At 36.9% G+C, this 23,933-nt stretch overlaps 2 protein-coding genes, 1 non-coding gene and 1 pseudogene across 4 annotated transcripts; 1 reads left to right on the top strand and 3 right to left on the bottom strand.

Moving 5' to 3' along the window:
* Window positions 1–8,927: 8,927 nt before the first annotated feature.
* On the top strand, window positions 8,928–10,621 carry LOC143555784 (uncharacterized). The gene is made up of 3 exons (XM_077045282.1): window positions 8,928–9,912; window positions 10,015–10,276; window positions 10,411–10,621. Exons 1-3 carry the CDS (start codon window positions 9,119–9,121, stop codon window positions 10,588–10,590), a joined length of 1,236 nt encoding a protein of 411 aa, XP_076901397.1. The 5' UTR covers window positions 8,928–9,118; the 3' UTR covers window positions 10,591–10,621.
* A 1,499-nt stretch (window positions 10,622–12,120) lies between these two features.
* LOC143555783 (large ribosomal subunit protein eL43) lies at window positions 12,121–14,074 on the bottom strand. The gene is made up of 5 exons (XM_077045281.1): window positions 14,067–14,074; window positions 13,290–13,329; window positions 13,021–13,109; window positions 12,832–12,914; window positions 12,121–12,184 (listed from the first exon to the last, which is right to left on the bottom strand). Exons 1-5 carry the CDS (start codon window positions 14,067–14,069, stop codon window positions 12,121–12,123), a joined length of 279 nt encoding a protein of 92 aa, XP_076901396.1. The 5' UTR covers window positions 14,070–14,074.
* A 1,118-nt stretch (window positions 14,075–15,192) lies between these two features.
* On the bottom strand, window positions 15,193–15,310 carry LOC143555797 (U5 spliceosomal RNA). The gene has a single exon (XR_013139260.1). It is a non-coding gene; the product is annotated as a U5 spliceosomal RNA (small nuclear RNA).
* A 1,064-nt stretch (window positions 15,311–16,374) lies between these two features.
* LOC143555795 (SNF2 domain-containing protein CLASSY 4-like) lies at window positions 16,375–20,447 on the bottom strand (annotated as a pseudogene). The gene is made up of 3 exons (XR_013139259.1): window positions 18,831–20,447; window positions 18,601–18,759; window positions 16,375–18,462 (listed from the first exon to the last, which is right to left on the bottom strand). The product of XR_013139259.1 is annotated as an SNF2 domain-containing protein CLASSY 4-like (transcript).
* Between the last annotated feature and the right edge of the window lie 3,486 nt (window positions 20,448–23,933).

The following is a 23,933-nucleotide window of genomic DNA, read 5'->3' as shown; positions in this document are numbered from 1 at the left end:
GGTTACCAAAGTTAGTTAAAAACAGTTACCCTTCACCTATTTTCTCAAAAAGGTTTTCAAAGAAAGCATTCCTTCTAAAACAAGGGGATCCAAATAATATGTTTTATACAATAAAGGTAGTACTAACTATTAGCAACTTAAGATATATTTTATTAAAGGTGATAGGACTAATATCAACACTTTTTCTTCTCTTTCTCATAATAGGGCATTTCAAGATGACCTATACATGAAAAGTTCTCAATCTATTATCAAAGCACTAGAAATTTTAAAATTAAAAATACTAAAGAAAAATCATGGACATTATAATTTCTTCGCCCATAACTTCGGTACTTATAGGTTTCTAAGTGCATAAGTTAGCACAGTCTTGATGGACTCCGCACCTCCTAATTCGCATCAATGTAATTCTAACTTTCCATTTTGTCTTAACTAAATCCAGCTATACGAAAATGGCTGGATCACGCTAAAATCATCGGTAAAAGTAGGGGTGTTTAGAAAATACGAACCGAAACCCGAATAATCTTATCCGAATTTTTATTCGGATATTTGGATCAGATCAATCCTAATATATGAATAACTAATTTGGATTCGGATAGGGATTTCAAAAAAAATCTGATTATTCGGATATCCGAATAATCCGAATAAATACCATGTGTTTTAATTCTTTGAAGTTTTGCTTTATTCATGCACTATTTTAATTTTTAGAATGATAATCGATAATGGATTTAATTAGTCTTTTTTTTTATTTTGACTTTTGTTTGTGTACGTTATATTTTAATTTTCCGGTTTTGTATTTTTATTTAATTAGATTTTTGTTGAATGTTTGCTATACGGGTTATTTCGGGTTATTCGGATTATTTCGTATTACCCGAATCTGATCGTAATCCATCTGAAATCAATTCGAATCGAATAGGAACACCTCTAAACACAATTCCTTTCAAAACATTTTGTGAATCAAAAGCTGTTTAGATTCAAAACAATTTACATTAACATATAATATCAAAATATACCAATTAACAAAGAATTTAAAAATGATTAGACACGTGAATCTAGTCCATTTTATTGTGTCGGGTATTCTTAAATTGCAAGCCTCATGTAGGCCATGTTTGGATGGATTAGACCAAGTGATATGACTTGTCTTTTTTCATGCCTCCATGGTTTAAACTTATCCTATATTTTTTTAAAATAATTATGAATCATCTTAAAATGTCCTTTTTCATAGGTTTTTCTATTAATTTGAAGGTGATAATGTTGGTTAAATGAGCTTTAGCTTAACTGATATTGGAAAAGAAGTGAAGATTTAGAATGTATGTATCAAGTTCTAATCTAATCTCAATTAGGTTTTATTGTAGTAGGCCTTCGGATAACAGGTTTTTCCTAAAACAGGAGATGGTAAGCTTAGGCCACCAAACGTTGTTTGTTATCGCGGGCGTATGGGTTGCCTTTTGTCATTGGGTTACTCCAAATAGTTAGACTTTATTCGTTAAAAATACGGTTAGAAACTGGTTACATTGGTTCATCAACTTTTTCCCTATAGGTGCTCGTTTTAGTTTACATATTCGACTTATCTTATTGTCAACTACCTCGTTTGTACACAACTCGTATTTAACCGGTTTTATTTATGGTTGATCTCTAGTAGGGGTGTAAATAGGCCAAGCCAAGCTCAGCCAAGCCAAGCTCAGCTCATTTTGATTCATGAGAGCTCTAGCTCAGCTTGTTTTGAGATCCTTTTTAAAAACTTGAGCTCGGCTTGGCTCGAGTTGTTTCTTCAAGCTCGGCTAGTTTATTAATTATTAATTAATTTATGTACATTTTTAATTATTTTCATATATTTTGAGAAAAACTTTAAATGGGCCTAAAGTTAACTATAGTAGTTGATAGTTGGGATGCCAAACCTAGCCATGTCAGCAACTTTCAAGCGCCAAACACAATACGCACTAGCCAAAGAAGAGCTGCCATGGGGCGCCAAAACCATTTTCGCCAAACTTTTAACGGGAAATGGAGAAGTGGGAGGTGGGATCCATCTCGAATCAACCAATCACACTTTTTAACTTTTTTACTTTTTTTTTAAGTTTGTTTCTTTAATTTAAATGTTTGTTAAAACCACTAAACCAAAATTAAATGATGGGTTAATTAAAGTTTCACTGCCTACGTGACGATAATGTGTCACGTTAACATGCCCTTTACCTTGAAACGACTACACATAGTCTAAGCTCGGCTCGAGCTTGTGTAGTATCTTAAACGAGCTAAGTTAGGTTATGTAGTCTAAAATTAGTACATAGAATTCCAAAAGAGATAAAACTCAGTAAATACGCAAGACTCGTTAAGATTTGACGAGCCTAAACGAGCTTCTCACCCAAGGCTCGAGCTTGGGCTCAATAACTAAACATGCTTTGCTTGATGCTAGAGCTTGTTTCGACCCTTTTATTGATCCGAACTCAAGAAGCTCGCGAGAGACTTACGTCAACAATACACACGAGTTAACTATTTTTTAAAGAAGTAAAATTTTCTTTTTTACCTCCCATATATTTTGATATTACAATAATATAAAATACTTAAAAAATATACATAACACTAATTAATGTATAACTAGTTTTCTACCCGGCGCGTTGCATGCCGATAAAACTCGGGCGGTGGTAAAACCTAAGCATCGAGGCGGTAAGTAAATGCGAATTCAGTCGGTTTTGGTTGCGCGTGTTTTTGTGCTGATACAAAAACCAAAAATAAAACAAAATTTATAAAAATTAAGGTGGACCAATAAGGCAGCGTTAGTCAGTAAAACTCAAGCGTTGGTAAACCCGACTGTTTTTTATCCTAGGCGTTAAGGTGATCAATCTATACAAATTCGGGCGGTTTCCGTCACGTTCTTTATGGTAGCGAAACTAAAAAAATCGACATTCGGTTGGTTCCGTTACAGTACTAGAACTAAAACAAAACAATAACAAAAAAATGAAAAAAAAAAACTTTTTCACCACTAAGGCTGAGGGGTGTGGAGCGCGACAGGGGGCGCGTGAGCCCATCCGCTCGCGCCCCGGGGCGCGAGCACCACACCACCGAGGCGCGAGAGGGGCGCGAGAGGGGCGCGAGCACGGAAAAAGAGGCGGGCGCAAGGGTGATCGCTGCTGGAAATTCGCGTGAAGGATTTTGGAAATGCGTGAAGAGCCTATTTCCATTAAGAACTGAAGCTTCTACTTTACTTTTTCTCTTCTGGGTCGGTAACAGATTACGAATATTGATGATGTTTATTATTATTATTATTACATGTTTTTTATTTGCACACCAAGTGTTTGTTGAAATGCCTCTGTGAGTTCATACTCTTTTTTTTGTCTGTCTTGCTTAAATATTTCTTTTGTATATTGTGAGTTTATAGTCTTTCTGCTGTGTATTTGTGTTTTGTTTAATTATTTCTTTTGTATATTGTATTGCACACAAGGTGTTTTTTTTAGATATTAATGTGTTTTTTTAATTAATGTGTGTTTTTTTAAATAATTTATGAGTTTTTTTAAAAATACGTTTTTTTAATACATTTATAAAAAAATAAAAAAAAAAACCGCTCGCGCCCCCTCTCGCGCCCCTCCACACCAGGGCCAGGGGCGTGAGCACCACAACCAACACCCATCTTATCAAGTTTCTCTCTCTGCCACACGTCACAATATTATTGGCTGGAGCCCCCACTCGCGCCCCCCACACCCCTCAGCCTAAGGTGTCACAAAGTGAGCTAATAGCGACACCAAAGTTCTAAAATATATATAGTAGTAATAGTAATTAGTTGAAACACGCATACCAGATTAAAGCTGCCGAAAGTTGGTTTGCAATTTGCATATTCTCATCATTATTAGCTTACAAAGTTAGAACATATTGTCAGTTTTCCAAATATACCCTACAAGACGTATCACATTTGTTTTCTTACAGGTAAAACATTTTATATAAAACTATGTTAACCTTTTGCCGGCTTTTGTTAACAAGTCACTTTAATTAATTGCATTGATTAAAATTAAGATGTAATTAAGATTAAAAATTACAATCTCTTGATTCTGCCTATGTTTGAAAGGCCTAAAGCAATATTTCGAAATCAATAATCAGATAAAGCAGAATGTAGTCAAAGAACAAGAGGTTCTGCTATGTGAAGTTTGATATATGAAATTAGACCATGTGATCTTTTTACATAGGTGTTGAACCGCTATAAAGGTTGAGGTGAAACGTTGCAATGCTATAGACGCATTTACTACAATTAGAGTGTGGTTGTTGCAGTTACATTTATGCTGTGTCTTGTGGGCTAACTAGCATATGCTGGTTAAATCGACACCTCTCTGCCACATAGGACAGTGGGGTTTTAACTAGCACACCCATTAACTTGGGCGTTGTGGATTAACTAGCTAGTTAAAGTTGAGAAAATAAAGAAACAAAAAAAAAAAGTTTGATTGGTTGTTAGTGGGTCGACCCACCAAAATTCTATCAAAGTAGTGTTAACATGGCGCGGGCGCCCCTCCTCCATAACGCCTTTTTAAAGCCCTGTCATGGTGTGCGAGGTGTTATGGACTTATGGTGCCTATGTGACATGACAAAATGCCCTGGGCGAAGTTTGGCAGCAGATAGCCTCAGTAGCAGGTACTACAGTACTTTGGTATCATATTTAGCAGCTAGGTTGTACGAGTGTTCATGGTTCGGTTTCATCCACTTCACCAGCTTGTTTAGTGTACGCTACAAAAGATTGTTTTACAACATCCTTACACTTGCTCGATTTCTTGTTCTTAACTAATATGCAAATGAATCTTAATATTTATTTATGATATATCCAGTGTTTATATTCCTTGAATTTTTTTTTTTTTAGGTGTACAATTTGGAATTTTAAGTTCATGAATGTGTCTTAATGTACTTGATGTAGATCTATTCATTTGATTGTTGCTACCAAACTTCAAAGAGTATCAGCCAAGAAACTAAAGACAATGAGATTAAAATATTATTAAATTAAAGCCAGAGAATATGTAAATTGATTATTGACGATTACAATATTTTTGTACATTAAAAAATAATGTTTCCTTGTCGGATTCGAATAAAGCGTTATAATTAACGATGAATTTTGTAACATTCAACCTTGGAACTCGTGTGAGATTTAGTCAGAGCAAGATAACCTTATTTTTTTAAGTTTATTTATTTTATAACAAAGTATTAAATTATGATACAGACTGTACAAAATATTTTCTCAAGATCTTTTAACCTTTTCATTTAATTTCGAATCAACATTTTTATTAAATCTAATATTTAATTTGATGCATGACTTGAGAACTTAATGACAAGTTAAAAATTTATAATATATATACATATAGGGTTAGGTTAGAATAAAAACCCACTTGAGTTATGAAAACTCTAGAAACCCATTCTCAACCACATGTTTTTAATTAATGTTAAATCTTATGGTCCACAATTAAAGTTAATAAAAAAATGTAAAAATTTATTTACATTTTCTCTCTCCTGAAAATATATATAAAAATTACTAAAAAAATATAAAAAAAAATAGCAAAACATTTTTTTTATGTTTTCGATGTTTTGTATTAAATGCAACAACATATATTACATGTAACAAAAAAAACGATGTTACATAGGGTTTTTACGGGTTTTCTCAACTCAAAAGGGTTTTCAAACTATACTTCTCCTATATATATATATTGGGCATTGGGCTATAATATTGTATTATGTCCATACTAAATAAAACTCATTCATTTTCTTTGGTTCAAAATATTATAAAATTCATAATTATTGTGTTAATTAATATTATCTTGAAAAGGAATCAATGAATTATAAAATAGTTGATTTAAAATGCCGTAATGATTATCATCCAAAAAAATAGATTGGATTCAACCCAATAGTATTATACTGAGGTAGGTGTTACGAACGCTAAGGCTGAGGGGTGTGGAGCGTGAGAGGGGGCGCGTGAGCCCATCCGCTCGCGCCCCGGGGCGAGAGCACCACACCACCGAGGCGCGAGAGGGGCGCGAGAGGGGCGCGAGCACGAAAAACAAAGCAGGCGCAAGGTGGTTCGCGGGTGAGGATGGGCGTAAAGGTGGCCTGGGAATGCGTGAAGAGCCGTTGGGGCTTAGAAATAGAGCCGTTGGCTCTTTATTTTTATTAAAAAAAAAAAATTTTAAGAATGACGATTCCTTTTTCACGTTAGTTTTGATGCGACAGCCAGGAGGTGAACTGGCGGCGTTGCGGTGGTAGTATGGTGGCCGAAGAGAAAGTGGCTTGCTGGTGGCCATATGGAGAGAATTGGTACTGTTGAGATGGAGCGAGTGAGAGTTGCTGCCGGTGGTGACAAAGATAGTTTTTGGAGATGGCGAAGGTGGTTGTTGTAATTGTGAATGGTGGTATGTTTGGGGCGACGTAAACAAGGGAAAGAGAGATAAGTTGTTGAAACTTGTTGTGTGTTTGAGTGTCTCACGTCTTTCATATGATTATAATGATGGTACATGATATGGCTCTTAATATTATCTAATAAATGGATGATGATGAATGCCGTTGGCTCTTTAAGTTTATTAAAAAAAAAACCGCTCGCGCCCCTCGTTGGCTCTTTAAGTTTATTAAAAAAAAAACCGCTCGCGCCCCTCCACACCAGGGCCAGGGGCGCGAGCGGGGGCTCCAACACCCATCTTATCAAGTTTCTCTCTCTGCCACACGTCACAATATTATTGGCTGGAGCCCCCACTCGCGCCCCCCACACCCCTCAGCCTAAGGACATGTGATATGAACATTTACTATGGACGTCTGAGTTCATAGCGCCGTCACAGTCACATGTGGTGCAAAATGCCATTCATGATTTTTTTTTCTCTTTTTAAATAAATGTAAACTAAGTTTGTATTTCTCTTTTTTTTTTAACAATTTCTAAACAGTTTTTCTATATTTATAATGATTTTTAAAGTTTAAGAGATTGTAAAGCTTATAAACATTTTAACAAAAACTTAACTAGAAACTTTTAGAAAAAAGTGTATAGGATTAAAAAATAAACCACATAGTTGGTTATAAAACTTGTAAACATTTAAATATGTAATAATAAAATGTATTATGTAATTCATTAAATTAATAGCTTTGTTATAAATGAGATCTCAACGACTAAGCAACTTTTCAAATACTTGAATACATTTTTTTTGGCCAAACACAATATGATAATAAAACTCAGGGAGGGATTGAGAATCATTTTAAAAAAATGTAAATTTACAAAAGTGGTTTTAATTTCAGGGCAAAAAGGTGAGGGTAGGAAAGCATAGGCACATGGAGGTGGCCCTAGAGGGAGTTGTGACTCGTGCTTAGAATCATTTAAAATATGAGTTTTATGATACATTTACGGTTATAAGATAATAAGAGTATAAATAATCGAACTAGTTAAATTGAACCCAATTGGATTTGTTAATTGGTCATTAACACAAACATAACATTTGAGTCGATCACAAATAATACACTACTTGTTCATCTGCCCCCCTTTGTTATGAAGAAGTTTGTTGCTTTTTATCAAACCCAATTGGATTTGTTAATTGAAATGTGTTTGGATTGGTCCGCACTTAGAGTCGTATCAAATCCGAACGATATATCCCAATAACCAAAACTAACGATGGTAAAAATACGAACACTAAAACATTGATTTAGGTTCGTTTTTAACTTATAACTAAACTAACCAATACTCATCACTAGTATATCATACATGATCACATCACCATAGTGATAAGCTAAAAGTATTTTTTATTATCAATCTAAATTAAAATATACTTTATCAAGTGTAGATACAAGAACAAAATATACATATTATACAAAACATATGTATTCCAAATTTCCAATGATTTACGCTATACTATTCCCATCCTCATAATTGTTAAGTATCCCATTTTCTGTCACATAATTACCAGCTTCCGCCTGCTCGCTCAACTACTAGTTACACATTATATTATGGGTTTTTCTGCAGGCACCTAGATCTCTGTCTACGATCTTAGAAAATACCTATTGAAATTGCAACCTTCAGAAACCCAATCTCAAATCTATCTCAATAACCAACTTGAAATCTGAAATACTCAAATAAAACTCCGTCAACTTCATATTTTAACAAGTTTATGTTTCTAACAATCTCAATAAATTTTAAATATTATACTATATATTCATAATTAGTTTGATTCAAGTACACGAGTATGATATGACTTTCAACAAACCAAACGCATATCATCTAATATCATATCTAGTTATCATCTAGCATTTCAAATGCATGTACATTACATGTCTCAACTCTCATATATCATGTTTTCCTGCCATCTATATTACTATTTTCTCACCAAAAAGCAATGTTGTTGAGACCTGACCAGTTCGGCTGGTTGGACTGGATTCAGCCTATTGACCGATCGGGTTCTATGCAATTCTCTAGGTTTCCAGAGAACCAACCAGTCCGAACCGGTCAGACGATTGGCTAGTTGAACCGGTTTTACTATAAAAAATTTTTTACTTTTAGCTCTAACCATCATTTACTAGACAAAAGTTGTTCGGTTCACGGTCTTGATTCAGTAATGAAAACATTACCAAAAAGACCTTGAAGGGTGAAGGAGCTAGGAAGACTAGTAAATAACACAAAACTCAAGGGCGTTAAACAAAACAATATTTATATCAGTGGTCCCAAAATATTAATAATTACAAACACAGCCTCGTTAATTATCATGAACACCTCAATCACCCCTACCATATTTATTTATACCCCACTTGACACTTTTTTGTTTCCCTCTTTCTTTTTCCAAAAACCAGACCATAAAACATCAAATCGTCAAATTCAATCCAAGATTTTTCTGGGTTTTGATTATTAATCGGTATATAATCGATTAAACTCATCAGTTTTGCTTTTAGATCGAAGAACAACAAAACACCCAATTTCAATTTCAAACTCAACAAAACCCTATTTTTCAAATTCAGCAAAATACGATCCAATTTAATCCAAGATTTTTCTTGGTTTTGATTATTAATCGAAGTTTAATCGATTAAACTCATCAATTTTGCTTTCGGATCGAAGAACAAAAAAACCCCAATTTCAATTTCAAACTCAGCAAAACCCTAATTTTCAAATTCAGCAAAATAGGATGAACAAAGACCTGTGATTATGAGTCCTCAGTCAAAACCGTTACCCCATCATCACAATTACCGAAGAAATTATCATAAAAAATCGTTAATTTGTTGTTCATCTTCAGAAGCACTTTTAGCGACGAAAATAATTGTTTTAAAACTGTGGAAGTTTGCTCAATTTAGGGTTTTGATTCTCATCTTTTTGCCGTCAGTTTATTTGTTTTCATTGAGTTATAGATCATCTTACCTCCGCATACTCTTTATTGTTGGCTTATGTAGTGTTATTGTTATCTCGGTTAATATTAACAGTTTAAATTCCGGTAATATTCCTTCGGTCCGGTTATTCGTCGCCCGAAAGTTCCCAAGTTTGAAGCTTTATAAGTCAGATCATGATTCTAAAACACACCCATTAGTTGTTTGGTCAATCGGGTCAAAGGCCCGGTTTGAATCCAACACGGGTTCGGGTTTCTTGGTGAAGGTGTATAGTAATGGGGATGTTTATGAGGGTGAGTTTTATAAAGGGAAGTGTTCTGGGAGTGGAGTGTATTATTATAATTTGAATGGGAGGTATGAAGGTGATTGGGTTGACCAGAAGTATGATGGTTATGGGGTCGAGACGTGGGCGAAAGGGAGTCGGTATCGGGGACAGTATCGACACGGGTTGAGACATGGGTATGGTGTTTATCGGTTTTACACCGGGGATATGTATGCGGGTGAGTGGTTTAAGGGGCAGTGTCATGGATGTGGTGTTCATACATGTGAAGATGGTAGCAAGTATGTTGGCGAGTTTAAAGGCGGTATTAAACATGGACTCGGTCACTATCATTTCAGGTAAATGTTTATTGTAATTTAAAGCTTCGATTTTTAAAGATTTAGTAATCGTGTGATAATTTTATTGCGTTTGAGATGCTTATGTGGTGTATGATGATGCAGAAACGGGGACACGTATGCGGGAGAGTATTTTGCAGACAAAATGCACGGTTTTGGTGTTTATCAATTTGCGAATGGGCATCGGTACGAGGGTGGTTGGCATGAAGGAAGAAGACAAGGGTTTGGTATGTATACGTTTAGAAACGGGGACACGCAATCGGGTCATTGGGATAACGGGGTTTTGATGGTTTCAACTTCTCAAGATTCATCGGTTTCTGGATCGTCTTCTTCGGTTTCTCATGTCAAAGTCCTTAAAGCAGTCCAGGTAGATACTGTCACAGTGTCACTGATCTCACATTAATTATAAAAAGATAAAAGACTATTAACATTTACTAAAAGTTACTCTTTTTGACCCGAGCCCGTTTTTGACCAGTTATAGCATTGTGTTCTTTTTTTCAGGAAGCGAGGCGTATGGCTGAGAAAGCGATACGTGTAGCTGATGTGGATGAGAGGGTGAACCGAGCTGTGACTGCAGCTAACCGGGCTGCTAATGCAGCAAGAGTGGCGGCAGTTAAGGCGGTGCAAAACCAAATGCATCAACATGGTGACATTGATGATCTACCGCTAGACATTGTTTGATTCTCTTGTGCTAATTCAACCTCTTTTGGGACTAGTATTTAAACCATAACTGATCGCTAGTGGTACAAGGAGGCGGTGACACCTGGAACCGCAACGGTGTGCCTCTTTGTTCTGGCTGCAAAATAAGTATATGAGGTTTATGATTTAAAGGGCACTAAAGTGCCTGTTGGTTTGTAACATGAAAGAGAGAGGATGTTTGAGGTAGGGGCTTATTGCAGCATAATAATAATAATATTACTGCATTAGATTACCACCAAGATTTATGAGAATTAGGAGAGGCTTTTCTTTTGTCCTTTGCCTCTGTTCAATGTAAAATGTACATGTTTGTGTCTCACTTGAAAAAATATATATATCAACATAATTATTAGTTAATGTGGTGTTTGCTATATAAATATGTTTATTTAAGCTTGTTGAAGGGGAATGTGAGTTGAACCAAGCTCTCACTCACATAGTATTCGAGTTAGCTTGAGGAGACTCGGCTCGTTTTAAAGAATGAGTCCATGCAGATATGGAAACAAAGAAACACAAAGCAAATAAAGTTGTGACTATAGTGGTGTGCGCGATTCGGTTTGGTTATTAGCCTCAACCAAATTAACCATTTGGTTTTCGGTTAATTGGTTTGGCTCATTTGGATAATTGTTCAGTTTTCGGTTTTGGTTAATTTCACTTAATAACAAAAATCAAACTTGGGCTAAAACTTTTACTTAGAAATACATTAAATGAATGTGTTAACACTTAAAATAAGACATATATCCATGAAATAGAGATATACATACATACATGAAAAAATGGTGTTATAAGACAGGAAATACATTACATGGATCTATAAAAGATATAAATAGATGAAAATATGAATGATTCAGTTTGGTTCGGTTAACCGAGGTTACAAAAAATAACCGATAACCAAATTAACCAAATTTTGGTTATCGATTAATTTCAGTTCGGTTCATCGGTTTTCGGTTATTTCTCACCCCTAGGTTTTTAAGTTAAGTTTTCTTCAAGCTAACTTCAATTAAATTAGGAGCCACGAAGAGTGGCTAAAGACAGCTAAAAGGTTTGATTCTAAAACACTCAATTGTCACTAAATATCAAAGCAGAATTAGTTTTTTGAAGTCTTAACATGTTTTTAAATGACACAGGGCATAATTTAGTCCTTGCAAATTTGACTTTGTTAAGTCAAAATGTTGCTTACAAGTTATAAATAACATAATATAGTAAAACTATAGTTACTTCACTCTTTAGAAATGATATATGTAATTCCAACTTGATTCCATATTAATAACAGGTGAACTCTGGTCAACACTCAACACATACATTTAATATCTCAACTAGCAATCATAGCAAGTTGGCTACAAGAATACAGATGAAAACATTTAAACAAGCATAAATTCAGTAACTCTTTTAATGATTCAACAAAATGAACAGTCTGACATGATTGAACAAAGTTTAAAGAGGGTAAAATGGGAACTCTGACATTGAAATGTGATTCATTCATTCATTCATTCTAAGCAATTTTAGATTGAAAACGATTTAACTTTCGGTCTGCTCCCTCAGCCTACGGATCGTGCTCCTCACCGTCACAGCACTTGCAGTACTGTAGTACAAAAATTTATAGAAAAACAATCAGTTGACGAGTGTCACTATTAGGGATGTGCATGAAAACGAAAATACCAATGGTTTAGTTTTATGTTTTTGTAAAAATTGAACTTTCAGTTTTACGTGTAACTAAAACCGAAAACACCAGACCGAACTATAGGATTTATTTTTTATTTTAAATATTAAGTAATTTATAATAGTTTAATATATGAGTAAATGGCGGTTTTTGTCCCTGTGGTTTGTCCAAATCTGCGGTTTTAGTCCAATAGTTTCAAATTTGTGATTTTCATCCCTGTGGTTTCATTTCACTTGCAATTAAACCCGAATTCACTAATTCCGTTAACTCTGGTCATTAAACCCATCACTGTCCTTCACGTGAGGGGCAGTTTTGCCCTTTTTCCCCCAAAATTGCACCCCAGCGACGAAAACTGCAACCCAAATATTATTTCCCATTTTTTTCGGCCCAAAATTTCTAAGCCCAAATGACAAAACTGAAACCGAGCCCAAACCCAAAACTTTTCAAAAACTAAAAAACCGGCATTTCATTTTTGGGTTCGGTTTTAGCACAAAACCGAACCGACTCATGCGCACACCCTAGTCACAAGTGTTTTGACCCGTTAATAAAAGAGGGACGAAGATGATTACTTCAAGGTGTATGCACCGCCTGCTTTGACTTTGCCACAATCCTTGCATCCCCAAATCCCAACAGCCTTTCTCTTGACTGCATACTGTGTTATTCAAGTACAATGTACTTAATAATCGACACGAACACAAGTAGTTTGTAACTGCATTCCCGCTAAGTTTAAAAGCGAAAAACAAAGAGAATAGCTTTACCTTGCCACAGAATTCACAGAAGAATTTGCTGTGTTGACTCACTTCCATTTTCTTGATCTGCTTTCTCAAACTAGCACCATATCGGGTACCTGAACGATTTAAAGAAGCATCAGGCCATCAATGAACTATACCGCATTTAATGAAGCGAGTCACCGTAAAATGTTACTGAACATTTTCTTTATATAGTACATTTCTGAAGAACCAAATGTGTTAACCACTTTACTACAACAACATGCAATGATTGTATAAGAAATAAACAAGACGCTTACCGTATTTTCCAACGATGCCAGCCTTCTTTGTCCTCTTTGTCTGAAATCAAATTTAGGGAACATATGAAGAACATTTAGACAACGCATACACATTAAAGAGTCATTGTGAGGTACAAACAAGCTAAGCCACTCGCAGAGCTCGGATTGATAAAAGGCTCGAAATGACCGAGCGTTTTCAAGCTCAAGCTTCTCAAATAAAGCTCGTTTAGTAATAGGGCCCGAGCTCAAGCCTTGTATAGAAAGCTCATTTAGGCTCGTCAAGCCATAATGATCCTTGTGTATTTTCAAGTTTTACCTCTTTTGGACTTCTGTGTATTAATTTCGCACTGCATAGCCGAGCTTTGGCTCGTTTAAGGTTTTTTTTTTCTCAAAATATATAAAATAATTAAAAACGTATATAAATTATTTTATTTCTTTATCATTTTTTTAACAATGTATAAATGTATTTTTAGTACAGTTCATACATCTTTATGAATTCTTTGATAAAAAAGCATCCAAACGGGCATTGAAGTGACAGGCAAACGGGCACCAAGCTACGCCGCAACCCTAAACTAATTAAAAAATAATAACAAACAGTCGAAGCCCGAGCTTGAAAAACTACTAACAAGCTAAGCTTGAAACGAACCAAACCCGAGATCACATCCCTAATTTGTGTCTCAATTAAAGACTAATTTTCACTAACACCAAAAGTAAGTGCCAACGAATATCCGGACTTTCAAGTTCCAATGTCAAATCTTTTGAATTAACATATGAAATATAAATATGAATAAAGCTAACCATGTTGCAAGATCTTGTGAGAAAAGCTAATGCAGCAGCAGAGGAGCTTAGACGGCGGCTAACACCTCAAACCCTAAACAGTTTTCGCAATTTATATGGTTTTTTTAAGTATTATTATTATTATTATTATTATTATTCTTTTTTTTGGGTTAACTTGAAATAGAAGTTGATACTTGATAGTGAGTAAAAACAATAACCAAATAATAATCGAGTGGTGACATAAATTAGATCTGCACTTGTATCATTTTTTTGATGGATTAAGGTAATAAAGGATTTGAGCTAGGTTTATACAAGGTCGTCAGTTTAGTTTGACTACTGAGCGTCTGAGCCCACCAGGGTTTCGTCCCACTGTGTATTACGTCAGAGTTCTGCTCTTGTGATGGCATAACAACTGTCAAGTAGCAGCCGGTGGATTAAGGTAATGAAGGATTTGAGCTAGACCTCGACCACCGTTGCAACGCTCGGTACCGACAACGTTCGGATGTTACAACGCCCAGTTTACCAACTGAATAAATGTCGTTCTAAGTATTTTATTTTTATTATATGTTAATCTTTTTATATCTTAACTTGACAAATTTATGTTTTGGGTTTTAACGTTAAACGAACACAGCCAATACCGACCAAATTCGCTTTGACTCGCCACTGCAAACCTGGGGTTTTACAGACCAGATTCGCTGTGCAATGCGCGCGAGAAAATAAGTGTTGTCACCGTTGTGAACCTTTTAACATGCTAATTTTTTTATAAGTTATTTGAGAGTTGCTATTGTTTATTACATTGACAAGTTAATTATTTTTTTAATTTAATTATTCTTTTTAATTTAATGTCAATATCTTAAAGAACTTAAGAGCATTCCCAAACCGTTTATGTGAAGAGAGATGTTGAGTGTAAATTATAGGTTGGAAAAAGAAAAAATGGTGATTTTTTGTACATTTTGGAAAAAAATAGTGATTTTTTGTAAATTAAAGAATGAAGATAAAATTATAATAATTAAAATGTATATAAAGTATTATAATAATAGATGGAAGACAGGCTGGGAATGCTCTGACTCATTATCAAATTCACATGGCTGACCCTAACTAGATCTCACGTTAGAGAAAAAACTTAGAACTAAAGATGTTGGTTGGAGCCCTTCAATGAAAAAAGGGTCTCTCCAAAATAAGCGTATGCCACTTTAAGCAGCGAGCACACGGTATTCTTTAGTAAAAGGCGAAAGAATAGTTCGCTTTGTGCTCACTGCATGGCTGCGTGCATTTCAAATACATATCTGCTTGCATTAAATACTCAACTGTATTGCTCTTCTTTTTCTAAGCAGCCGATGTGGGATGGAAGGATGGACTTCACATACACTCATGTTTTATTTTAAAAGGTTTCGTATATGTTCCCAAAATCTTTTCTACCCAATTTAATCACTATTGGCAACTTCCGTTGGACATTATCATTTACATAATCTTTGTCCTTCAAAATTTAATGGCAAGCCTACCTTTGAATGTTTATCCTATAGGCATTTAAGCTGAAATTGGAACCGAAAGTCGGTTAGGAAGAGGGTCACTCCAAACAATTTGCTCTGATACCAAGTAATTTTTGTACTACCCGACATATGAATTGTGTAGGGACTTTTATCATCGATCCATGAATTATGTGTTCTCATCCACGACAACATTGCTCATTGAGATATTGCAATTCAAATTCACAATGCGAAAGTGAGTTACCATAAGAAGTGATATATGAGTTGTTAGTAATGGTTAGTCGGAGTTAATGCTTGTATTGAAAGCCAACCTACTTGAATTAACCAGGTATTAGTGGTGGAAGTGGGTCGATGGGGCTCAATTAGCATTAAATTTGGCCATTAACGAAAGTAAGGTCAACTAATTTGTTACTACAGCTTATGACTTATCCATGTTATAGTTTGTTACTATAGTGTATGACTTTGTTTTCCGAATGAAACACGCCTTCGTCCTGGCTCCTTCATTCGTCATACATGGCATGCATCAGCCGTGACAAGACTCCTTCACCATAAGCAATATGCAGTTTATAAATCGATATGTATAAACATTATAACTACAATCCCATTGTCGACATTGATATGTATAAACGTTAGAACTACAATCCCATTGTGGACTAAATCAATAATGTGACATTAATACCAAGGGAATCATCATCAAAGGTTACATTGGAAGATATATTACATCATAGATTTAACCATAGTTCCATTATCACCTTTACATTTATGCAAAATTCAACAAAAGAAGACGCTAAATCCGTCATACATCAAAACAAAAAAAAAACCACCTTAGAACTTCCAAAAAAACACTACCGTCTAACAAGTTAAGAAGGCCAAAAAACATGCGTGCACCAATAATAACAGGTCTCCTCTGGCGCTGGATAACAACCATAAACCAGGTTTAAAATCGAAGGTTAACCGACGTTGAACCCATAAAATGAACAGAGAAAAGAAACATGCAGAAGAGTACCTGAGCTGTCTGCGAATCTGCACAATATTAACCGAATGTGTCAATGAGATCTGCTTCTTTCGGTTGGTAAATCACCTTCTCAAACATGTTTTGCAGCTTGTCATGTTGCACCATTTCTTCCAAAATCTTATCTTTTATGATAACAGGCGATACTTTATTAGAACTGTCTTTATTTTTTGAAGAAAAAACCAATTCGGATAAATGACTCTTTTCAACTTGTCTTATATACTTCTCGCCTTCCATTGACCCGGTCACAAGATGGTAACATGAACCAGTTTCTTTTGGCCAAGCCTATAAGCTCGACTTATAGCTTGTCTTTCGACAGACGGGTTCCAATGAACATCAAGCAACACGACCCTGGAAGCACCCACCAAATTAATCCCCTCAGAACAAGCCCTAAGTGATGCAAGAAGCACTTTCGCTTCACTTTTGGGATCGTTAAGCGTGTTGATTGAACTTTGCCTTTGTTTCTCCTCTTGTTGACCATCCATATACAAGCACTCTCTACCTTCAACCCATCTAAAATTGGCGTTCAAAAGTTCCATTATAAACTCTAGAGGCTTAAGATACTGACTGAAAACCAACACCTTTTCATTATGTGCACCACATAGCTTAATAAGTTCGATTAAAAAGTCGGTCTTAACTCCAGCTTTCGGATCGTTTTTGAAGTTATTAAGCATTTTATGAAACCCTTCCGCACATATAGGAGAGTCCTTGGAAAGAAGTGAAGGATGGACGGATATTAAGGACATTGTATGGTCGTTTTCTAAAGTCGATTTTGACCCGCCCATTTTTAACATAAGTGAGTTTTGAGTTCTGGTGGGCTTTAAAACAACCAAAGCATCCCTTAACCCGGGGAGTCGTTCTTGAAGAATTGTTCCTTTATGGACATGAACAAATGGGTCAATCATGGCTCTAAGTTCTTGTAACTTATGTTGACTTTTTTTAACCGAACTCGTGATAGAATCCCATTGACCTTTTGCTGCGTTGTGCTTCCATCCACGTCTTTTAGTAGCTTGCACACCGTTAAACGATGAACTGCCAAAAGATAATAATGGATTCACTAGACATAAAGTGTTGTATAACTCATCAAAGTTGTTCTGAAACGGTGTTCCTGATAAAATGATGCTTCTTTTTGTTTTGACAGTAAGTAACGTCTTCCACATAAGACTTTGGTCGTTACGAGGGGTATGGCCTTCATCAAGTACTAAAAGAGTCGGGACTTTAAGAAGAAGGTTTTTCACATGATCGTCTTCATCATTCTTTGAAGATCGTTTACGTTTTCCTTCTTCACCAGCAAGGCTTTCAAACAATCTATAAGTGATTCCCAAAACGCTCGGTGTTTTCTTCCATGAATATAACTTTAGGTAACGGCTCCCGTTTAGGCTTTTTATGCCTCCGAATTTTTTTAAAAAAGTGACAGCTGTTTTACATTCTAGACCGGAACACTCAGAGTTGTTTAGATTATAAAACGGGAATTCAGTGTTCCATTTTTTAAACTCTTCTTCCCATGTAAGAAGCATAGAGCGAGGAGCAACGATTAACGGTCTAGAACTCGGATACATTTTCAAAAACGCCTGAAGAAAAACGATTGTCAGACGGCTTTTACCAGTTCCGGGAGCGTGAGAGATTATGCATCCACTTCCGCCAGTAGGAAGACGTTTTTCTAGCTTATCAATGTAGATCCCACCGGCTATTTTTTGCCAAATGAACTCAAAACCGTCACGCTGATGTGGATACATAGATTCTTTAACACCAGGAACCAAGTCCCAAACCGTTCCTTTCTCATATTCATTCATTTTAGAATCATGATGGCGGTCTTGATTGCAGTCAGCCAATTTTAGGTCAGAAAACTTCATGTTGTCTGTTTTTCATAGTCATGGTCATGATCATGCCTGCCATGCCCACCCCTTCCATTCTTACTCTGCATAAAACACCAAATCAACCAGAAGCATGTGATAAAATCAAATAAAAACAAAACTACATAAAGAATAAAACAAATACATGTAATATAGGTTGTTAATAATAAGCTGCAGGCTAGTAAATAAGAGAGAAGACTAACCAGAAGAGGTAAAATATCTCTAATTTCCATCTCAACATACGGACAATATCTACAAATTATACCAAACTCATCATTAATCGTTAGTTCATGTTTTCCATGGTGACAACAAGTAGCTTGATCTGCTCCATCCACCAACAAGTCAGCATCACCACGGTTAACCTGTGCATACCATAAATATCATTATAAGCACATGTCATTAAATATCATTGTTAGCATAAATGAAAGCATACCATAGAGGTGTCAGAACCAATTTCTGATAGTTGTAAGCACATGTTCATCTCATCAAAAAGCTCATCCATTTCTATCTCACATTCTGATTTATCTGGCTTTATATCCTCCTCATCTTCAAACTTAAACTTATACGACTGTACTTGAACAACCTGAGTATTTTCTTCGGGTATGTCTTCTGTAAAAATGTCGACATACCTTTTAAAAAGGTTATCACCGTCCCCTTCATGCCTCATTGCATCTTTGAGAATCTTCACAGCATTTACTTTACCTCCAAATTGATCAAAGGTTTTACTTGTGAACTTATCAGCCTTTGGCGGGCCCTTTTCTTCAACTGCTTCCCATTGCCAACAAGTATCCTCACCAGTTTTGTTAATATTTCTACCAAAACCAAGTGAAGAATCTGCATCAATCCGCCTCTTTTTCAAACCCCCCTCGACAGATTTATCATAGCGCTTATGCTTTTCACCAACCACAGGCACAAAAAAGTCAACTTTCTTGGTCTTGCTTTTAGGCATGTAAACAGGTTTTGGATTGAAAATATGAGGGTCAGAGTCATCTTTTTCACCATCCTCACTGTCACTAGAACTCAAACAAATAACCTCCTTATCTTCTGCAACAGCATTATTCACTTCAGGTGGCACCAGCTTCTGTGGATCATCGTGTTCCTGTTCAGATGACTTTAGCCCAGCATCAACATCTGCATCTGCATCTGCTTGAACCGAGTCCAACTCCACTGGACTGACCTTTACCTCATTGCTTTCCACACGAGAGCTATGTGAAGGATCATATTCTTCTAAACATGCAGAATCATCACCCAAGCAGGTTACACCTGCATCATCATCATCATCACTTTCACCACGTTCCAAACCAGGTGAAAGTGCAAAACCATGTGAACTTAAACTGCTATCTTTAGTATCTTTACTCCCCTTCCCTTTCAAACAATCACCATTTGAAGCAGTAGCATTATTCAGTAGCCCTGTATCTGTGTCATTTTCAGAGTTACTGGCATTTCTCCCAAAACAGCTATCACCTGGATATGAAAGAGCATCATCATCATCAGCAGCAACAGAAGCACTGTTTTGCTGTGAATCATTTGTTGTTAAACACTTGCGGCCGCAATTTACATCTAATTCATCTACAGAACTATTTTGGCTCACTTTTTTACCTCTCTTACGAGATCGACCCCTTCGCAATGTCTCCTCGATCATTTGAGCTTCGGAAACCTCTTCAATTCCAGAATTCACATGATTCTGCATATCATCTTCATCATCCTCCGATTCATCAATTAACTGAACTTGCGTCAAATTCTCACCACTCTTCTTAAGCGCAAGCCTCGTTCTACGTGACACAGCTCCAACTTCATTCCTACCGCCATTACTTCGCCCTAAACCCTCACTTAATTTTCTAGAGCTCTTATCCTTAGAAACATCTCCACTAACCCTAGCCGTGACACGATCTCCATCATTCTCATCAACCAAACCACCACTGCCACTGTCGCCGTCACCGCCGCTATTCCGCGGCTTCTCATTACTCTTCTTCTTCTTATTGTACTCTTTGTAAAGGTTATCGTAAGCAGAGCGTGTCCGCTGATGCAACTTCGTCTTCGAGAAATCCATCAGACTTGAATCAACACAAAACAAATCACATTCAGCAACTTATAAACCGAATCAACAACGATCGCACTACAAATGTCAAAATCAACAGTTAACAATTATCAATTATCTATTTGTTAACTCCTCATTAAACACCTAACCATCACAGTTTATGCCTAAATAACCAGCAACACGAAACTGATAAATCCATAGAACTTCAAAAAATCACCAAAAGGAGTCACAGTCAACAAATTATAAACCTAACTAAAGAAGATCACACACCGTACAGCGTACAATAACATTAGCAAACACAAAATTTAACAGTTAACAATTATTAATTATTTATTTGTTAACTCCTCATTAAACACCTAACCGCTACAGTTTTACGCCTAAATTACCATAGACACGAAACCGATAAATTCATCGGGCTTCAAAACACACCAAAACGAGTCACATTCAACAAATTCCAAGCCTAATCAACGAAGATCACACACCTACAACGTACAACAACACTAGCAGATACAAAATTAACAGTTTACAACTATTAACTATCTATCTGTTGACTCCTCATTAAAAACCTAAGCGTCACAGTTGTATGCCTAAATTACCAGCAACACGAAACCAATAAATCCATCCGACTTCAAAAAACACCAAAAAAGTGCCACATTCACCAAATTCTAAACCTAATCAGCAAAAAGATCACACACCGTACAGGGTACAATGACACTAGCAAACACAAAATCAACAGTTAACAATTAAAAATTGTAAATAAGCTATCGAATTGTTGACTCTTTATTAGATACCTAACTGCCACAGTTTTAAGCCTAAATTACCAGCAACGCGAAACCGATCAATCCACCGGACTTCAAAAAACACGAAAACGAGTCACATTCAACAAATTATAAACCTAATCAACAAAGATCAGACACTGTACCGCGCACAATAACACTAGCCAATCCAAAATCAACGGTTAACAGCTACTAATTATCTATTTGTTAATCCTAATTAAATATCTGACCGCCACAGCATTACGCCTAAATTACCAGCTACACGAAATCGAAATCCACCGGACTTTGAAAATCACGAAAACGAGTCACATTCAACAAATTACAAACCTAATCAACGAAGATCACACACTGTACCGCGCACAATAACACTAGCCAGTCCAGAATCAACAGTTAGCAGCTACTAATCATCTACTTGTTAATCCTCATTAAAAACCTAAGCGCCACAGCGTTACGCCTAAATTACCAGCAACACGAAACCGATAAATCCATAGGACTTCAAAAAACACGAAAACAAGTCACATTCAGCAAATTCTAAACCTAATTCACGAAGATCACACACCGTACAATAGGAAACAGTCAATAATTATATAATACATATCATACAGTAAGAAACGAGTCACAATCAACAAATTCTAAACCTAATCAACGAAGATCACACACCGTACAGCGTACAGTGACAGTAGCAGATACAAAATTAACAATTAATAATAATAATAATAATAATAATAATAATTAAAAATAAATTAATTAATTAATAATGTATAATTGTTGACTCTTCATTGAATACCTAACCGCCACACTTTGACGCCTAAATAATCGGAGACATTATAAATCGGAAATTAACGCATTGCTTACAGTGGAAGAAGAAGATACGACGGCGTTTAGCATTAACCGGAGTGAACCGGCGTTGATTTAGAATGGAAGATAGTGTGACATGAGTAATATTGCAATAGGCGCGAAGAAAGGTGAGAATAATATTATTGGTGACGATTGATTGAGATTATTATTCCCCTTTTACTTCGGTGTTATTTTTGGGTAAAGATTTGTACACTCATTCGCCGTTGATGCTTGTTGCACGTGTTATGGTTTAGGTGAAAATAATAATATTATTGGTGTCTTTGACGAGTCAGGTCAGGTTTTAACAGGGGTTTCGGTTTACGGAGTAGTGGTTTTACAGGCGGTCAAGTTGATTTAAAAGCTGCTTTAGGCAAGTTGACTGAAGAGGTAGGTCCCAGCAGAGACCAGTTGGTCCCGCAAGACTCACCTGGAGCAGGGACGTCTGCGCAAAGGCCATCTGCTCCCGCAGGACCCACCATGCTCATAGGATCTTACGCGCAGTACACAAGCTGAACACGCAGGGAAAGCCTCCCAATGGTGAAGTACCCCGCCTGTTCCCGCAGTTGCGGATACAAGCCATCAGGAAAGGCTACCCGCAGACAGCAGGGCTACACGCACAAGACATTAGCTACTTCAGTAGTCACATGAAGGGATGAGCAAGGCGGGAACAATCCCGCCTAAATGAGCCAGTCTGATTCTGAAAGATCTCTTGTACCATACCTACAGAAGTATGGATAGGACAGACGATCTGACCAGAACAGCCCATGAGCCAATCACAGGGTGACAGCTCATCGACAACAGGACGAGGAGGAGCACCCTCTAGTACTGTTTGTCACTATTAGCCGCTGCCTACTCACCAACCCTTACTGAGGAGCATGCGCGGCCTACAGTTAGTGGAATAGTGTTACTGTTGGCCGTAACCTATTCACCAACCAGCATGGCCTGCGTACAATCCACAGTAAGTAGGACGTGCATAATCTACAGTTGGTGGAATAGTGCAGCCGACTTTGTTACTGTTGGCCGTAACCTACCCACCAACCAGTATGGCCTGTGCATAGTCCACTGATGGTTGAACAGGAATACTATTCAGCCGGCTGTATCTTCTAGAAAACCTACCTTCGGCTATAAATACTCCAACATCTTGGAATGGTAAGATCATCTGCTATCCAGTTATCTAGCAATCTCTTAATATACACTTATATTCAGAGCAACCTAGTCTGATTCTCACGCCGGAGGGTGGTCACAAGGAGGAACCCCCCCTTCTCAGTGACGAGCTTACGGTGTTTGTTTTGCAGGTCTCCTGAAGAACAGCCTTCTCAGCTAGACCTCATTCGTGGGAAACATTACTTAACCCCCAGATTATCTATAATCTGTACCGGGTCACTTAGTGTTTCTTCATTGGCGCCATCCGTGCATAAAAGCTAGAACTATTTTAGTTTTCACAATTTCTGAAGAAATGGTTAACGTTACTCCGGTCCAAAGGCCTGTAACTGACCAAGAAACCCCGGTAACCACCCCAGCAACTGGGGGGAACACCGGCGGTTATACAATCCTTACGAACACTACCCCGACTACCCAAGCCGGGGCAAGTGGAGTAAATATTCCATTGGGGTTCACCGATACCCAACTGGAAAAACGAACGAAGGTCCCTCGCCAAACACTAGATCAAGTGAAGGCGTGGGCCGAAGCACGGCAAAGAGAATTCCAAGCCGAATTGGATGAACGCTTGCGTTCAGCTCAACAGGCTGACGAATTCACCAGTACTCGCCAACACCTCAATATGAGCAGTGACTGCGAGTACTCAGAAGACGAGTTGGAGTCTGATACCGACGCGAACCCTCGCCATAAGGCGAAAGGGAAGCGTAAGGACACGGACGTCCAACCA

This window comes from Bidens hawaiensis, unplaced genomic scaffold (assembly GCF_021521415.1).
Source record: "Bidens hawaiensis isolate Kalapana, Puna unplaced genomic scaffold, B.hawaiensis_p1.1 tig00018313_1, whole genome shotgun sequence".
NCBI lineage: Eukaryota > Viridiplantae > Streptophyta > Magnoliopsida > Asterales > Asteraceae > Bidens > Bidens hawaiensis.
The sequence above is the reverse complement of the archived record's forward strand: the minus strand, read 5'-3'. Positions and strand labels throughout refer to the sequence as shown.